This window comes from Sphaerodactylus townsendi, linkage group LG07, assembly GCF_021028975.2.
Source record: "Sphaerodactylus townsendi isolate TG3544 linkage group LG07, MPM_Stown_v2.3, whole genome shotgun sequence".
In the NCBI taxonomy this organism is placed as follows: Eukaryota; Metazoa; Chordata; class Lepidosauria; order Squamata; family Sphaerodactylidae; genus Sphaerodactylus; species Sphaerodactylus townsendi.
In genome coordinates this window covers 76896274-76912557 of record NC_059431.1, presented here as the reverse complement: position 1 = coordinate 76912557, position 16284 = coordinate 76896274, and the positions used below count along the sequence as shown (strand labels likewise).

Here is a 16284-nt window from a genome sequence, read left to right as displayed (position 1 = left end):
CAGTGGCATAGTGCCAAGGGGGAGGGTGTGTGTGAGATGCATCGGGGGCGTGCCGGTGCGGGGGTGTGGAGGGGAATGGAGGGGTGTGATGGGCAGGGGTGTGGTGGGGGTGCAGGGTGCATGCATGCCCCAAGTGCAGGTCCTCCTCATTCAAGCCCTGCTACAGTTCTTATAAAGACAGTGGCAAGGTTTTTGGATCATAGGGCCCCAGAGTTCCTGTAACCCACTCAATTGAAATTAGGTGGAAGTCCACACCATCTGAGGCCATGTTTCTTGCACTGTTTTGCCTTCAATAGGCTTAGAAGGGTATAACTCTGCTTAGGATTTCATGGTTGATCTCTTGCAAGTTCCTTGAAATCACTGGACTGAAAAGCAGGATATAAATAATTAAAATAAGCAAATAAATAAAACATTGTAGTATTGCATGATCTTTTAAACAAGCATTTTCAGAATAGTGCTAGCAGGTATTTTCCTTCTGCTCACAGCTCTGTGTAGTCAACCCATTTCAGTCATATGTTTGCAAAGACTGAATATTTTTCCAGCCCAGAAATAAAGGCCTCTGTTTAAAACTTTATATATCAACTGCAAGATACAGATTTTAGGTTTGTTTTAGAAAGTATGTACCGAAAGTAATTGAATGGGAAATTCTAGTCATATAGGCACTAGGAAGAAAGGTTTTTTAGTTCTTACATGAAATTTCACACACTGGTTTGTTGGTGACACACATATTTGGCTGCAAAATTGTCTGTGAAATTAGTCATAGAAAGCTGAGATAGAAAATGTACTTGAAGTATATAATATCACTATGCTTCGAGGTTAAATGAAATATTAGGAAGATAAGCTCAGTCAATCTTCTGCAGAACTGAGAATAATGTATTAACACATTCATGTTTTAGGAAATGAAATAATAGGTTTTCATGAATTCCAACGTAAGCCATAATGAAATTTGCAGTACTGTTGTGTTCACCCTTGAAATGGGTCCCAGCTGTATCTTACCCAAATATTCCACTTCAAAGCATATAGCATTTTTCTCAATCTAAGCAATATTTGCTTACAGTAACATTTGAAAATTAGTCACTGTAATGGCATTGAACCCTCCAGTTCATATTTAGAACTACACATCAGTAAGTGGCAAGTGATGGCACAAATGGTGTAATCAGAGGTGTACTGGGGGAAATGGCGCTTGGGTACAACACCTGCTCTGGGTATCCGCACCCCCCTCATGCTTGGGTGTGGGGGCAGCTTGGATGGGCACTGCAGCAGCAGGCTGGCTCCTGGGCGGTGCCTTTCCAAGCCACCCCCACCTCCCTGCAGGTCACCTCCTGCCTTCCCCAGGCCCTGGGGAAGGCAGAAGCCAGCCTGCAGGAAGGCGGGGGCAGGGCGTTGCAGCAGGCAGCCCAGGAGGTGGCCTGCCACCACGGTCCCCATCTGAGCTGCTCTGAACCCTGCCCCCAACCACCTGGGGAGGGAAGAAAGTGACTCAGATGGGCGCCATGGCTCTATCTTAAGGCACTTCCCCCATGCCTCCCCAGCTCTTCTGAGCCAGGTCAGCACGGGGGGAAAGGAGGGGCGATTTTGACTTTCCTACCATTGTGTCTGGTGTCATTTGACCCCACTGTCCCCATGGGTGGTATGCCCCTGGGTGTAATAATTTTGGGTGGTGGTGTGTCATGCTATTATGCACTTCTTGATGTCTTTTGGACTTGTAAATGGCATTGGAGCATGAATTAAGAATGGGAACCAACACAGAATATTGCCAATAATGTGATTCTAACTATATCTAATATAAATCATAAAAGAGATATCACAAAGCGCTGTAGTTGCACAAACCTGAAGAAACTGTACTGGAAATAGGCACTACAGTATAGCCCCCAGCAATAAAGTGAAGGTGAGGAGAAATACATGCTGTAGAAAGAACTGTTCTGGCTGCCTTTCTGTTTCCAAGCACACTTCAAAGTGGTAGTTCTTGCATTGTCTTAAATGGCTAGGGGCCAAGGATCATAAAAAGGCCTCCTCCTCCTCCACTGCCAATTTCACCAGTTAAACTTGACCAGAGACAGGGCTTTTCCAGTTTTGGTTCCTCACCTGGGGAATGCCATGTCCCTTGGGATTCACCTACCTTACCCATTTTACCCAGGCTTTAAATTAATGGATTGATCTTTTAAAATAAGTTTTAGAGACTTCTTCTAACCCAAGAATCATTTTATAGCCCTTGCTTTACAGTGCTGTTTATGGTGTTTTTATTCTCTGTCTAGGTTTTCAGTGCTGGGTTTTTAACCATTTATTAATTGTTAACTTCCATGGTGTTTTATATTTTATTTGTACACTGCCTTGAACGGGGTTCTGCAGAGATGGCATAGACATTTTCTAAATAAATTAATATTTAAGACCTTAATATTTAAGATTGTCCCCATATTTTAGTACTTGGATGGGAAATCATTGAGGCAATCCAGGGTCATTATGCGAAATAATTTAATGGACAATCACCCCTTAATCTCTTGTTTTGAAAACTTGACTGGGTTGCCTTAAGTTGGCTGCACACAAAATGGTCTTCTACATGAGCCCTTTCTGTCCTGGTTGCCCAGAGCAATGGCAGCACTCCAGCAAAAAGGATGGGGAAATAGTTCAGTCCTCTTCCTCATATTGTCTGGCCCATTTCTCTTCAAGTATGCAAGTGCCTCTGAAAAGGGTGCAGTAAAGTTCACTGAAAGTGAAGCATCATCAAATGATGGAAAACAAGGGAACTAGCATGATAACAAGCTAATTTCTGGGGGGAGGGGATTCATAAAAATAATCTAAAGAGGGTGGGTCAGTTTTTTCTGAATTTTTTTCTTTTTCTAAATATGTACCATGACACTTTTGCTAAAATCTATACAGATTTTATCTCACCCAACATAGTTCTTGTTTTCTCTTTGGACTATGATATACTGCTATTAGTAAACTTTCATTTGGATACAGAAATCCTTGCACAACTGTGTTTGTCTTAAATTATTCGTTGAATTAAAACACTGATTCCTGCTAACAGCAGGTAGCATCTTCAATTTACTTGCAGCTTATCATCTGAATGACTGTTAATTTACCTGTTTTAAAAATATCAGGCAGCTTAAAAAATTGCTGTCTCCAACTGTTTACTTTCTCTTATAAGAGTTCAGCCAAAATTTTGGTTGTCCTGATAAAGGGCAAGCAGAAATGGTTTATGAATTGTTGTAAGAAAAAAGTAATAGTGCATGAGTTTTGTTGTTTGTTTTTAAAGACTCTGGGGGAAGTGTCTCTGCCTCTCAGGTGGAGGAGGCAGCTGACAGGTGAGGAGGCAGCTGACTGGCTGGTCATGAGTAGGATGGAAGATTATCCCCCTCCAAAATCAGCCACCTAAGTCAAGCACTGAAGGTATTCTCATTATAAAGACAACCATGTATTACAAGAAGATGCCGTTGGAGAAGGCAATAATCACTGGGAAATTTCACACAAACTGGCCCCCCTTTATAGGGATGACGGGGTACACTTATCTCCCTGGGGTATGGACTGTTGGCTGCATAGCATACGCGGCGAATTGTGTGATTGGCTCAAGGTATAGGAGGCGTTTGGCGGGAGCTGGAGCCCAGCTCTTTGGCGGATTGCGCATGGGGGACTGATCTTTAGCTTGGGGGACAGCAGGCAAAAATGCCCGCTTTTTGGGAACCTCCTTATGAGGTTAGGGGTCGAGCAAGCCAAGGGGTAACCTGCCCAGACGTGGGCTTATATGGCTTGTGCCCCTGGCAGCAAAGAGTCTTCAGGAAGTGGCAACCGCCCATCTGGAATCTCACAGCTGCTCCAGCGTGTGTTAATTTTTCATCGGCAGGCGTGCTGAGAAAAATTTAGGTGTCTGGGGGACAGCACTCGTGCTGCCCAGCACACAGGTCATAAGATCAGACCCCCATGCTGCGCCTTACGCTCTGTTTTTACCTTGAACCAATTTTGTTAATAAAATAACTTTTACCACACACAAAGTGATGTTGTATTTCACATTTATTTCATGAAGGGCTAGGAGGGTTATTAGTTACTTCCCTCATACAGCAAACAGTATCCTGTTCTCCCTTCCCTTCCCTTCCCTACCCTGCCAGGGGTGTATTTAGAGTGGGGCAAGCCAGGGCTTGTACCCTGGGTGCCAGTTGACAGGGGTACCCTGGCCACCACTTCCCACACTAAAAAACACCCAAAAAAGTGAATGACTGCCAGCTGTGGAAGCCTAAAGGAGCAGAACACTCCTATGCTGCTTTAATTTGCCATGATTTTGATCAGCCAGTGGTAGACTGGGGGTGAGGACAAGGAAGGGAGCTCATATGATTCCCCCCACAACCAATGAGGAGCATCTTTGGGAATATTAGCAGACTCACTGCCTACTTTTACTGGGTGAGTGGTCAAGTTTCACTAGCTGGAGCAGCGAGGGGGTGGGGGGTGCATTGCACACCAGGCGCACACCTGGGGAATGGAAAATTTCCCCCGGCCCCCCTCCCTTTTCCTTGTGCCACCCCCCGCCCCTTTCCCACATTTATCTTAGTTCCTTTTCTTTTTCTAGTACTTTTTCAGGCTGAAAAAAGTGGCCTATTTACAGGTCAGGCTCAAAAACGCCCTGAGGAACTACAGTTCCCAGGAGACCTTGGCGCTCACAAGGTCTCCTAGGAAGTATAGTTCCTCAGGCAGTTTTTAGCCTGAACTGTGAAGAGGCCGCTTTTCTGGCCTTTTGGGAAGATCAAGTATAGTGTAGCTCAGTATTAATATTATTATCCGATTATGTTTGGTGCTAGTATTGGCTTATGATAGACTTGTGATGTTGGGTGTGTTAAGGTTCAAAGAAACTAGCATTTCTAAAAGGGGCAGTCATGACAGGATCAGCTCTGGGATCACTGCTCCTGAACATCTCAATGAAGGTTTTTTGGATCAATGCGGAGAGTGAAACTCTTAGTGCTGCTGCTGGAGGGTTTTTATTTGTTTGTTTTACATTATTTATAATCCACATTTCTCATAGGTACTCAAGGCAGATTACACATAGTGAATCAGTATAATCAACAATCTAAAAGATGGGTGTTTTTTGGGGAGGAGGAATTTCACTGCTTGTCCTGGGCACCATTTTCTGCAGATATGCCCCTGTACCCTGCTACCCTGTTTCTCCAAAAATAAGACATCCCCTGAGAATAAGACGTAGTAGAGGTTTTGCTGAAATGCTAAATATAAAACATCCCCTGAAAGTCAGACGTAGCAAAGTTTTTATTTGGAAGCATGCCCGTCAAACAGAACATTAGAGCATGCAGCTGTGGAGCGGAAAAACAAGACATCCCCTGAAAATAAGACATAGCGCATCTTTGGGAGCAAAAATTAATATAAGACACTGTCTTATTTTCGGAGAAACACGGTAAGTATATTCCTGCTCCCACTGGTCTTTGGATTATTCCGAATTTAGAGCATGAGCACTTCAGATCCATTATGTGTATGTCTCATCTGCGAACTAATCATAGTAAAAATCATTACTCCCATCCATTGATATATGCCAGTATGCAGACCCAATAATGCAATCTGCACCAAATAATGATGTGGTTGTATATCATTATGTACCAGTGCAAATGCTATGTCCACAATCAAATTGCTGAGTAGAGCATTTTCCTGATATCTGCATGTTGGAATACAATGTTGCTCTACTATATACACTTCCCAAAACTTACTTGTGTTTAGTGGTGCACAATAGCAGTAGGAGAAGGAGAAGATACAGAGAAGGCCTTTGACAATTTTTCCACATACAACTCACATCTAGAGTTTTTTTAAAAAATTATCACTATAACATGTAGTTAAGAAAAGGAACAGAGTGATCTGCTTACTCGTATTTATCTTCTGAAGTGAAATGTGCTTTTCCAATTGCCTGCGAAGTTTTACTTCTGCACCATATTTGCCAGTAGTCCCATTATCAGCCAAAATAAAATGAGAGTGCATGCTGTTTAGTACAGTCAGTTTACTCAGTGGATTGGACATCGTTTGGTATGGCCGAACTACCTGCATCAGACAGGAAAAAAGAGAATTCAACAACAATGAGGAATAGCATGGAATTTGTGTTAGAAGTTAATCTAGTCCAGTGACCCTCAACCTTTCCAGTTCTAGGATCTACCTTTAACCTTTATGCAACATGATGAAACACATAAAGCCTGTGACGAAACAAACCATCCTAATCATGTGATATCACAGACATAAGGCAGAAAGAGTCTCTGCCTGTGCTTACCGCTTAGCAAACTTCTCACCCTGCTGCTGGTCCTTTCAGCATGATGCAGTAGCAGCAAACCTAGATAGTTGTATAAGGACTCACCAGCCAGCAAGTGGCTCTCTGTGACAAACTTGAGGATTCTGACCTACCCATCGAGGGCTGGTTGAGAGAAGGGTTCCACAATACAGAACAGGAGAAAAATGTAAAATATATTGCTGCAACCATAGGCCCTGACTTGAACATTTTTTGAAACTGAGATAGCTGTGGCAAAAACTAGGATCTTCATATTTGGGGAAATGTATTCTTTTGCACTTCCAATCTGAATCAGGCTTTGCAGTGCTTGGTGATCATCACAGCATGAGGCTGCAGAAAAAAAAAGCAGGTATGGGAACTCAGGTTAGGAAAACCTCACTCTAACTTACAGCCAAAGTATTGTATAATTCAGCCCTTATGGTCTACCTACAAATTCTGTTTTCCTTGGGCTTGTCTCTGGATCAGGTAATGAAAGAAGTTCTGGAGTTCTGTGCTACTGAGACATACACAAACCAATTTGGATGTATAGTGCAATGCATGGGGAGAGGTGTTTTAGACCACCTTCTACTCCATTTTCTAAACTTGGGCTCCTTTTGTATTGATTCAGTACACAACAGCGAACCTTTGAGGCCATTTCACTTCAGGAGAACAGTGCAGCAGGAAAGTTTAAGTCCCTCTTTCTGTGTGCTATGGTCCCTGTCTGAATCAGGCCCAACCACTTGATTCCCCAGAGAAAGTGTAATGTGTGACTAGTTTGTCATATGCATGGTATTATCTCTGTGACAGTTCAGGAGAGATTCTCCATGAAATTGGCCGTGCATGTATAAGATCTCTAATTAATCAACTTATATTCGAATATACATTGATCGTGCACACATTTGTTTCTACACAGGCATTCTAATTATGCAATTTTTCTTTACAAGAATGATTGCCAGGAAAAAGTTACAATAACTTTGTAAAAGATTTCATTTAAGGAAAGATAACATTTAAAAGGAAAGAAACTCAAAACAGTACTGATGATCCTGGAAACAATGTTATCCTTTTTTGCTGTACATATTTGTACATCTTTTTGTTACTATCTACTATCACTAGAAAATCTTAGAAGGGAACAGAAACCAAACTAGTTATCTCCTTGCTCCCTCCTCCAAAATACAGAGTTTGTTTTTGTGTTGTTATCAAAACAAGATATAACTGTCTCAAAAGCAATTGTTTGCAAACAAGATCACTAAGTTGAGTTTCCAAAGCTGGCTACATCTTCCTTTTGTTCTTAAAACATCAGTATGTACTATGCCTTTGTATATCCCTTACAAACAAATGAATGCTTCTGATTTACTCTGTCATTGTTAAATATTCTATCACACAGAGCACAGCAGAATTCACTTACACATTTGCTAGACAGAGAAAATGAGCAGGTCTGAAAAGAGCAAGGTTATAACTGGCAAAATCTCTGCAGCTGTACAAGTTATTTCATTCATAAATAATTTATTGTGGCTGAGGGGGAAAAATTCACAAGTCAATACCATACACATTCTGTGTTTCAGAATGAAATTTTACCCCACTGTCTTTTAAGGCTTAGGTGCAGAAATAAAGTGAAAGGATACTTTTTACCAGAGTATTCATTCAATATTCAGTTATATGAATCTATCTAGCAGAATAATGATGCATACAATATAATGTTTCTCAAAATTACAATTCAAATACACATTTTAGAAGATTGCATGTGCCTTTCATGCAATTCTATGGAGAATCCTTAGCCTCTTTTCCCTTTGCCACACACAGCAGGAGAGCAGATGCAGTTTCTGGCCAGTCTATCTAAAGATAAAATGATATCACATATAGTGTTCCTAGCAAATATTCTTTTCTACCTTCACTTCCTGGGGTTCATTTTGTCTGTTATCACAGTGCCAAACTGCTTAGAGTCAGAACATTTCCAGGAGAGGCAGCAGGTGTAGTTTGCTTCTATTATTTATTGTTTTATTATGATTTAATAAGTTTATATACCGCCCTCCCCGGAGTGTTCTGGGCGGTGTACAACATAATTACAACAAAATATAACAAATAGAGCACCTAAACAAAACACAAAATATAAATTTATATAATATAGGCTCCATTAATCCAAATTACTAAAACCCATTAAAATACAGCATTCCAATATGCAATAATTATTGGCGTCCAACTTTAAAACTTTAAAACCCTCCCAAGAGTGGGGAAATGGTGGGTCTCTTTGATGTTAAAGGGACACCAGATTGAAGTAGGAGAACAAAAGGACGGAGCGCACCAATCAGCAGCCGGCCTCCCCCAAAACCTGGTGGAACAACTCAGTCTTACAGGCCTGCGGAACTCACCAAGATCCCGCAGGGCCCAGACAGTCGGAGGAAGAGTGTTCCACCAGGCAGGGGCCAGGGCCATAAAGGCCCTGGCCCGAGTGGAGGCCAGCCGCATCATCGAGGCCAGCCACATCATTCTACTATTAACACCCTCTACCACATATCTATTAATTGCAATAGTATAATAAAATATTATACAATATTTTTCTGTTGTCACATATACTGCCTGATTATATTTTGATTTGTATAATGGGAAGAGATAACAATCAAAAGTCACATTTGTGCTGTATGCATGTTTATCTAAGCTACATCACACCAAAGCAAAGAATGCACAAAATAGCAACCTAAATCCAAGTCAGATCAGGGAAAACTATATTTGTCAGGGAAAACTATATCTAGATTAAGATATTCCTCACACTACATATTTATTGCCTGACAAGTACAGGTCCATTATCATTATATACCTGTCTACATGCTAAACAAGTGATTGCTTACTTTTCTCGTGCTTGCATACACACATTCCATCCTATTTATACAATAGCTTTTTGCCTCTTTTATGTGGTTGATCCATTCATGCACTGGTAGCAAAAACATTTGTTTAAGTTGCCTGATGGCAGGGAATGCATCCATACAAAAGTGATTTTGCAGAGTGATAATCACTCAAATCCAAATTCAAATTCTATAAGCTAAATTTAGGGGCTGAATAAATGCTTCAGTCAGTTTTAGACACCAATATAATCTGTTGAGGGTATTACAGGGAGTTTCCAGTCTGAGTTATCCTGCTGTTCAAAGCTCTCTTTCTTTATTGCAAGTGTTATGAGCAAGATACAAGAAAAGTGTATCTCCCCATGTGGTGCATATGATCTTGAAATGCTTTCATGTGGTGAACTCAGGATGTATGCTTTCAGAATAAAACAAATGTGTGACTTATAGAGTGCTAGAGAAGAAATAAGAGCTTTGGATTTGCTGTGCAAGGAATTGTTTTTAACAATGCGTTTCTCTGACATGCCAATAATAATACAATTAACCTTGTATTTCTGCTGCTTCATATTGTATCTCACTATCCATATGGGACTGTAAAAGTGCATTCTGATGACTTTTAGCTATTGTGTCATAGTCCTATATGTCTGGATTCAAACAATACTATTCAGAATGGACACAGATTTGCTGAATATGTAGATGTTCACTTCTCTCATTTCAAAAATAAAAAGGAGAGATAGAAAACCAGACTTCCAGTATGGAAGTATGAAAATTAGTAGAATCACAGGAAAGTATTAAGGAGATCCTTGTGTCACTCTTCACCTCAGGCAGCAAATCTGATTAAAGAATAGAAACTGGCAGCAGGTATGAGTATGTCGGGGAGAACCTTAGAAATGTTACCTTTCATGCTTATATTTCCCTTTGTAAATTGATTATGGGATTAACATGACACCATTGTGCTACCATAGATGGGTGGGATGTTGCAGATTATAGATGTCATGGGCACTGTACAATAAACTGGTGACTGACACAACTCCATCCCAGACAGCAATGGCACCACTATTTAGATCCTGCATAATAAATGAGCAACAACTGAAGATTAGTTGTACTGTAAACTGGTAGTCTAAAAAGTATTTGATTTCCAGGATCTTGTGATGAACATTTATCCACAGAATTCTGTTCTGGAACTGTCATAGCTGCCAGTAGCCTGCATTCAAACCGAGGTTATGTAAGGAACAAAAATAATGTGAATATGTGCAAAGTGCCTTTAACTTGACAGTGGCCCATTATACATGGAATGTTTATCTCGAGGTTCTTAGCTATGCAATGGGATTGTAGTGCGGTCTACTTGCATTTCTCTGTTTACACACAAGGAGTCATTCTCTGCCTGCCCTGCAACTGCTTGCTGAAGTCTCAACAGGCCTTTATTTTTTCTGATTCTCTTAACTCTTTCTATCAACTCCTTCTTAAATGCACAGAGCTCATCACACTAGTAGTTGCAAGATAAAGGGCTTTGTTAAAGCCTTTTAAATTGCAGTTATATCAATGTACCTGTAATAGCAGGAATATCAATATTGAAGCCCTTTGCCCAAAATACCCCCCAAGAAATAAATAAAGCAATTAACTGGACCACACATGCTGAATAAGGGGACCATGTGCTAGATTCCCCTCCACTCTCTCTGTCTTCCCCTCCGGACTTTCTCTCTTCATTCCTTCCGCTGCTGCCACCAGAGGAGAATACAGAGGCTTGTTTTAAAATAGAGACTTGTTTGAAATAAAGTTTTGAGAAGCCCTCCTGATCATTGGGGAGGGTGGAAGTAAATTGGGGGAGGCGGGTGGAGCCAAAAAGAGACCCTGCTTCTACTGTTCCTTGCAAAAGCCAACTCTGTTATTACTATATCAATATGAGCATTTAGAGAAGCATGAAGGAGCCAGCAACATGGAAGGGGTGGTAAGGGGGAAGGCATGGGTGGCAGTATGAGAGAGTGGGAGGGATGAGCTAAGTATGCTGGCTGTGGGTGAAGGAAAGATGTCTGTGGCAAAGCTGTGTTCACTGGCAAATCTGCCCACTCTGGTGATGAAGCAAACAAAAAGTTGCACTAGAAGTAGTCTCACTTGCCACAGAGAGAATGGAAAGTGAAAGCAAAGCTTCAGGAAATATGACTGCAGAAGAAATCTTGCCATGATGAACATTTGCCCACATTGTGCACCAGTTACCTTGTGTGCATTTGGCCAGTGAAAAAAAAATGAAACAGCAACTGTTTGGGTTTCTGTGGAGGAAAGGACCTAATCAGAATTCTAAACCACAATTTTAAGAAAGGGTTCTGGGACTGTCTTTAGGAACTGTGAACTGGCAAGTGTATAAATCTTGGATGTGGATTTTGGTCAAATAAGCAGATTGCTTAGACTTCTGATGACAGGACATTTGGCAAAGTAGGCATGACATAGCTTCAATATCAAAAGTAACAAGCAAATCAAGCAGTTGGGATCTGTATATGCATGCCCTCAACTAACTCCAGTTTCTAGGTCCGTGCTTTCATTTTGGCTATTTCAATAAAAATGTATCATGATATCCAAAGCCACAACATAGAGATATTTTGAAAGTTTCCTGTTTTGATTGTCAACTAACCCAACACATACTCATGTCCCAAGAAGAATTTGTGCTTTATTAGCTGATTATTGGTGAAAGATTTTTGCAGTGAGACAGTTGCTTTTTCATTGTATATTTTGTCACTTGGTTCAGATTTAATCAATGTGTTCAGTACTGCAAAATACTGAACATTCTTATCAGAACATTGTACTAAGTAAACAGCAGAACTTTTATTAAATCCAGAATTCTTAAACACAAGGGAATTTGTTAAAATGCCAAGCAAAATAGACAACAAATTGAGGTGAAAGTTGACATTAAATTCATACAAGCAAATAACAAATAACAAGACCTTTAATGGCATCAATACACAAAATAAAACATATTCAGAAAAATCCGCAAATTCTGAAGATAGTAAAATTACTCGTGAGAGCTAAAAACCTTAAATAAAAATCTGGTGACCATCTCTGTAATGTGTGGCTGTTGTTTGCTAAGCAAATAGACTACTATTTCATGATCTCCGCTCTCTCGTCTCTTCTTTAGAATAGCTTCGATAAAAAGTGACCGTATGGGTGCCAATTTGTTTTAGAACAGGAGTACGTGTACTGTCATTTCAGGAAGTCCTGCTGAGCAGGAACAAAGTTTTTTGCATTTTGGGATATTTTGATATCTATCTTTAGTATCGCAGTTGGTAGAACATTTAATCAGGAGAGCATAAAGTATCAGCAGAGAGAAGATGTGGGGGATAATCCACCTCAAAATAGCATCACTTTCAATGTTGTTTAAACTGGGAACCCCAGATTCTCCCTTTAAGGTGGATTTAAAATGAGAATCTGGGCTCCCTAGTTTAAACACCATTGAAAATGATGCTGTTTGGGGGGGGGGGGGGATGGATTCCAGCATCACTGGTTTAAACTAGGGAACCCAGATTCTCCTTTTAAACCCACCTTAAAGGGAGAATCTGGGGTCCCCAGTTTAAATAACATTGAAAGTGATGCTGTTTCCCCCAATTGGGGGGACTGGATACAAACCTCATAAAATATTTTAATAGCAGTAATAAAACATTTTGAAAGCATTTTGACAATGTTTTCAAAGAAAATATTTCTGCTGTGTGGCATGGCCCATTGCTGTGTTCAGATTTGTGAGTTGGGACATGTTCTATAATGTGATGGTGACTTTGAAATGACCTAGTGTACAAAATCATTGTTTGGTCACAGTGGGGGAGGGCGGCCACCTATGGGGGGGGGCGCCAAACTCAGGTTTTGCCCCCAGGCTCCAGTTTGCCTAGATATGCCTCTGCAGCAAGGGGAGAAGCAATATCCAATGGGCCCATCGTCCGAGGCTGAAAGTTAAGTCTTCATGAACCTAATGGCAGAGCCCAGAAGCTACACAGAGTTTGCAACCAGCATCATCGTTGCTGGTAACAGGGGTTGAAGAGCTTTTGAATGTGCTGCATGGCTCCCAGCTTCCACTGCTGGATCCATTGATACTTTCCCACCCTGCTGATGCTGTTGCCATCTGAAATAAAAGGTAACAGCATTGTGGGGCAATGCACAGAGATGAAGCCTTGGCAGGTTTGGCAGCAGAGGCCAGGAGCTATGTGGACCTCACCACCACCACCTTATCAGTCTTTTTCAGGTACATTTTTGGTTTGGGAATATCTGAATGCACACCCCTGATCTTAATAGGTAGCATACTGGACTTTATTATGTTGTGAGCTGCCATGAAAGCATGATAGGATATAAAGGATAGAATATACATTTGAAAAAATAAATTGCCAGCTAAAGATATCTTTTCATGCATCTGATAAAAGTAGATGTTGGAACATTAAAGATTATGACACAATACAGTTGGTAGAATTTAAGGTGCTACTAGATTCTACTTTGTTTTTCTTGTCATAGACCAACACAGTTCCCCATTAGGGCTGTAGAATGTATGTATTTTATAACTATTTTAAAACTTTAAAATGTACCAAGCACCACTAGAATGTTCTCTGTATGTATCCTTAAAAATCACTTCTCTGTATTAATCTGGATGTTACATAAGATCTCATGTAAAAATCTGCTCAATTCCACCCACACATTTTCACCACACCCTTTCACCTACCTTTCCACCCACACATTTTACCTTATCTGAAATTCTAGTTATTTTTTTACCCATCATTCTCCTTGTACTACACACCACATATTCAGCCTAACAATTTATTCTGACTCTTGTCTACTGTTGACAAATGGGCCATTTTCTTCTTGCTCACGATAAGCCATCCCTTGGTCCACTGTTCTTCTTCAACTACTTCACAATTTCCATTGTACCCTGAACTCTTTAAGTGACCTCATTAGTGCTGCTTTTTGGATGCCCTCTGTGATGGATTAGGCACGGTAAAAGGGTTAATTTTTAGAAGGTGCAGAAAAGCTGGCCTTAGCAACGCTTAATGTAAATGTAGACACCTTCTGATTGGCTGGAGGGATGCAGTTAGCCTAGAGCCACAGGTAGGGGGAGCTAGGGACAATAAAAACAGAGAACAGCCTGTCAGAAGAGGAAAAAAGAGGTTTTGTGAGAGATGGAGCTTTTTGACTTTTGGGAACTGAGCTCTTGAACTGGCAGGCAGAGGGTCACAGTCCTGGGCAGGTGGTCAGACAGACCCTATCAGCGAAACAAATCCTCAGTCTAAAGAGGCCTATGGGATGGAGAGAGGCAGGCTGGGTGGCCAGCTTCCCCTAAAGTAATCTCAGACTGTCAGGGAGGAACAGTGGTCATTATAGGCTAGATAGCCTGGTTTTCTGAATTAGGAAAACTTCACCTGGGGGCCCTCCTAAAGTCAGTGACCATTCTCTTTTGTGACAAAGGGCAGGTGAGCTAGGAGTGTGCTTGACTGCAGGTGGAAAGTTTTCCCTCAAGAGGTACCCATGGATGAATAAATCTATTCTGAAACTGGAACCTGTAATAACTAAGAAGAAGAAAACTGTTCTGTAACTGTTTGATAACCTCTCTGGGTTTTCCTGAGAAGCTAAACCCTTTACAATAAACTTCAGTTTTGTTTTAAACTTTTTTTAAAAAAAGAAAAGAACCAGTGTGTGACTGGGTGCGAGAAAGGGGTAGTGCCTGTATTATTAAGAGCCATCCCTCACCCACAAATTTCCCTCCTTTTCTTTTGGGTGCTGTGTTTTCCTCAGGGAAAAGGGGTTGTGGCACCCTCTATTTTTCCTTTTGACTCCCTTCAATCTCTACTGATGCTGCTCTCATCAAAATCACTGAGAGTCTTGTCACTAACAAATGTAAAGAGGCCCTACTCTGTTCTCATCCTCATTATTTCTGCAACTTTTAACAAATCTGAATATTCTGCTTTGTTCAATTTATTACTTAAAACCATGTCAGCACAAAACAATGTTCCTCATGAGTATATACAACAAGTTTTGCAGTTGTAGCCAAAAACATATTTCCTGAGTAATGAAATTTCAAATTACAGTTTGTAAATCAGAATAATGTCTACATCTCTAAAATATGCATATCAAGGTTATTAAATTTTCCCAGTTGCTCTAACAAAAAATAAATAAATCTGGATTAGATTTAGATGAAGGTATTGTGAAAATTGGGGAGAAGAACATGAACCATTTGAGATATGCCATTGATACCACATTACTGGTAGAAAAGACTTGAACTGACTACTGCTGAAAGTTAAAGAAGACAATGCCAAGCAAGGACAATAGCTGAACTGAACATCGAGAAGAAAAAAGTGATGACTATTGAAGAATTATCCTTAAGGTAGATAATGAAGAAATTGAAATTATTAAGACTTTCTATTCCTTGGTTCCATCATCAACCCAAATGGAGACTGAACCAAAAAATTAGAAGAGATCGAGGCTGGGAAAGGCAGCCTTGAAGGAGCTTGAAAAGACTTTTAAGTGTAAGGATGTGTCACTGGCAACCAAGATCAAGTTAATTCATGCCATAGTATTCCCTATTATTACATATGGGAGTGGAAATTGGACAATTAAGAAAGTTAACAGGAAGAAAGTAGATTCCTTTGAAATGTGGTATTGGAAGAGAGTGTTATGGACTGCCCCCCCCACCCCGGTTCTAGATCACATCAAGCCTGAACTGACCCTAGAAGCCAAAATGACTAAACTGAAACTATTGTACTTTGGGATCATTGTGAGAAGACAAGAGTCACTGGAAAAGAGAATAATGCTGGGAAAAGTTGAAGGCAGCAGGTTAAGAGGATCCAACGTGAGATGGATTGACCCTAGTATAAAGGAAGCCACAACCCTCAGTTTGCAAGACCTAAGCTAGATTGTTATTGAAAGGATGTTTTGGAGGACATTGATTCATAGGGTTAACATGACTTGGAAGTGACTTAATGGCATTCACCACTCACACAATAAAAAAGTGCTGTTATGTAGCTCACATATTTTTCAAAATCAGACAGTAAGTAACATATCTTTTCAGAAAAAGTGGTTTTTCTGAGCAGGCCTGAAAGAAATGTTCCTTTGGGATCCTAATATCAAGGAAAATATAAGGACAGAATAAATTAAACTCCTCCTTCAGTTAGACATACAGAGATACTGATCTTTTGGGAATTTTATTCTATCTGCAAGGCAAATACATTGATATTGTCTAAAGCTATAACAGAA

At 40.6% G+C, this 16284-nt stretch overlaps 1 protein-coding gene across 3 annotated transcripts in view; it reads right to left on the bottom strand.

Annotated features, from left to right (window-relative positions):
- Window positions 1–16284, bottom strand: part of TRPM3 (transient receptor potential cation channel subfamily M member 3) — a 305116-nt gene that overhangs the window by 143249 nt on the left and 145583 nt on the right. For all 3 annotated transcript variants that reach the window (XM_048503482.1, XM_048503483.1, XM_048503484.1), the window contains exon 6: window positions 5850–6021. In XM_048503482.1, the coding sequence (XP_048359439.1) occupies window positions 5850–6021 (172 nt within the window). The remainder of the gene's footprint in view (window positions 1–5849; window positions 6022–16284) is intronic.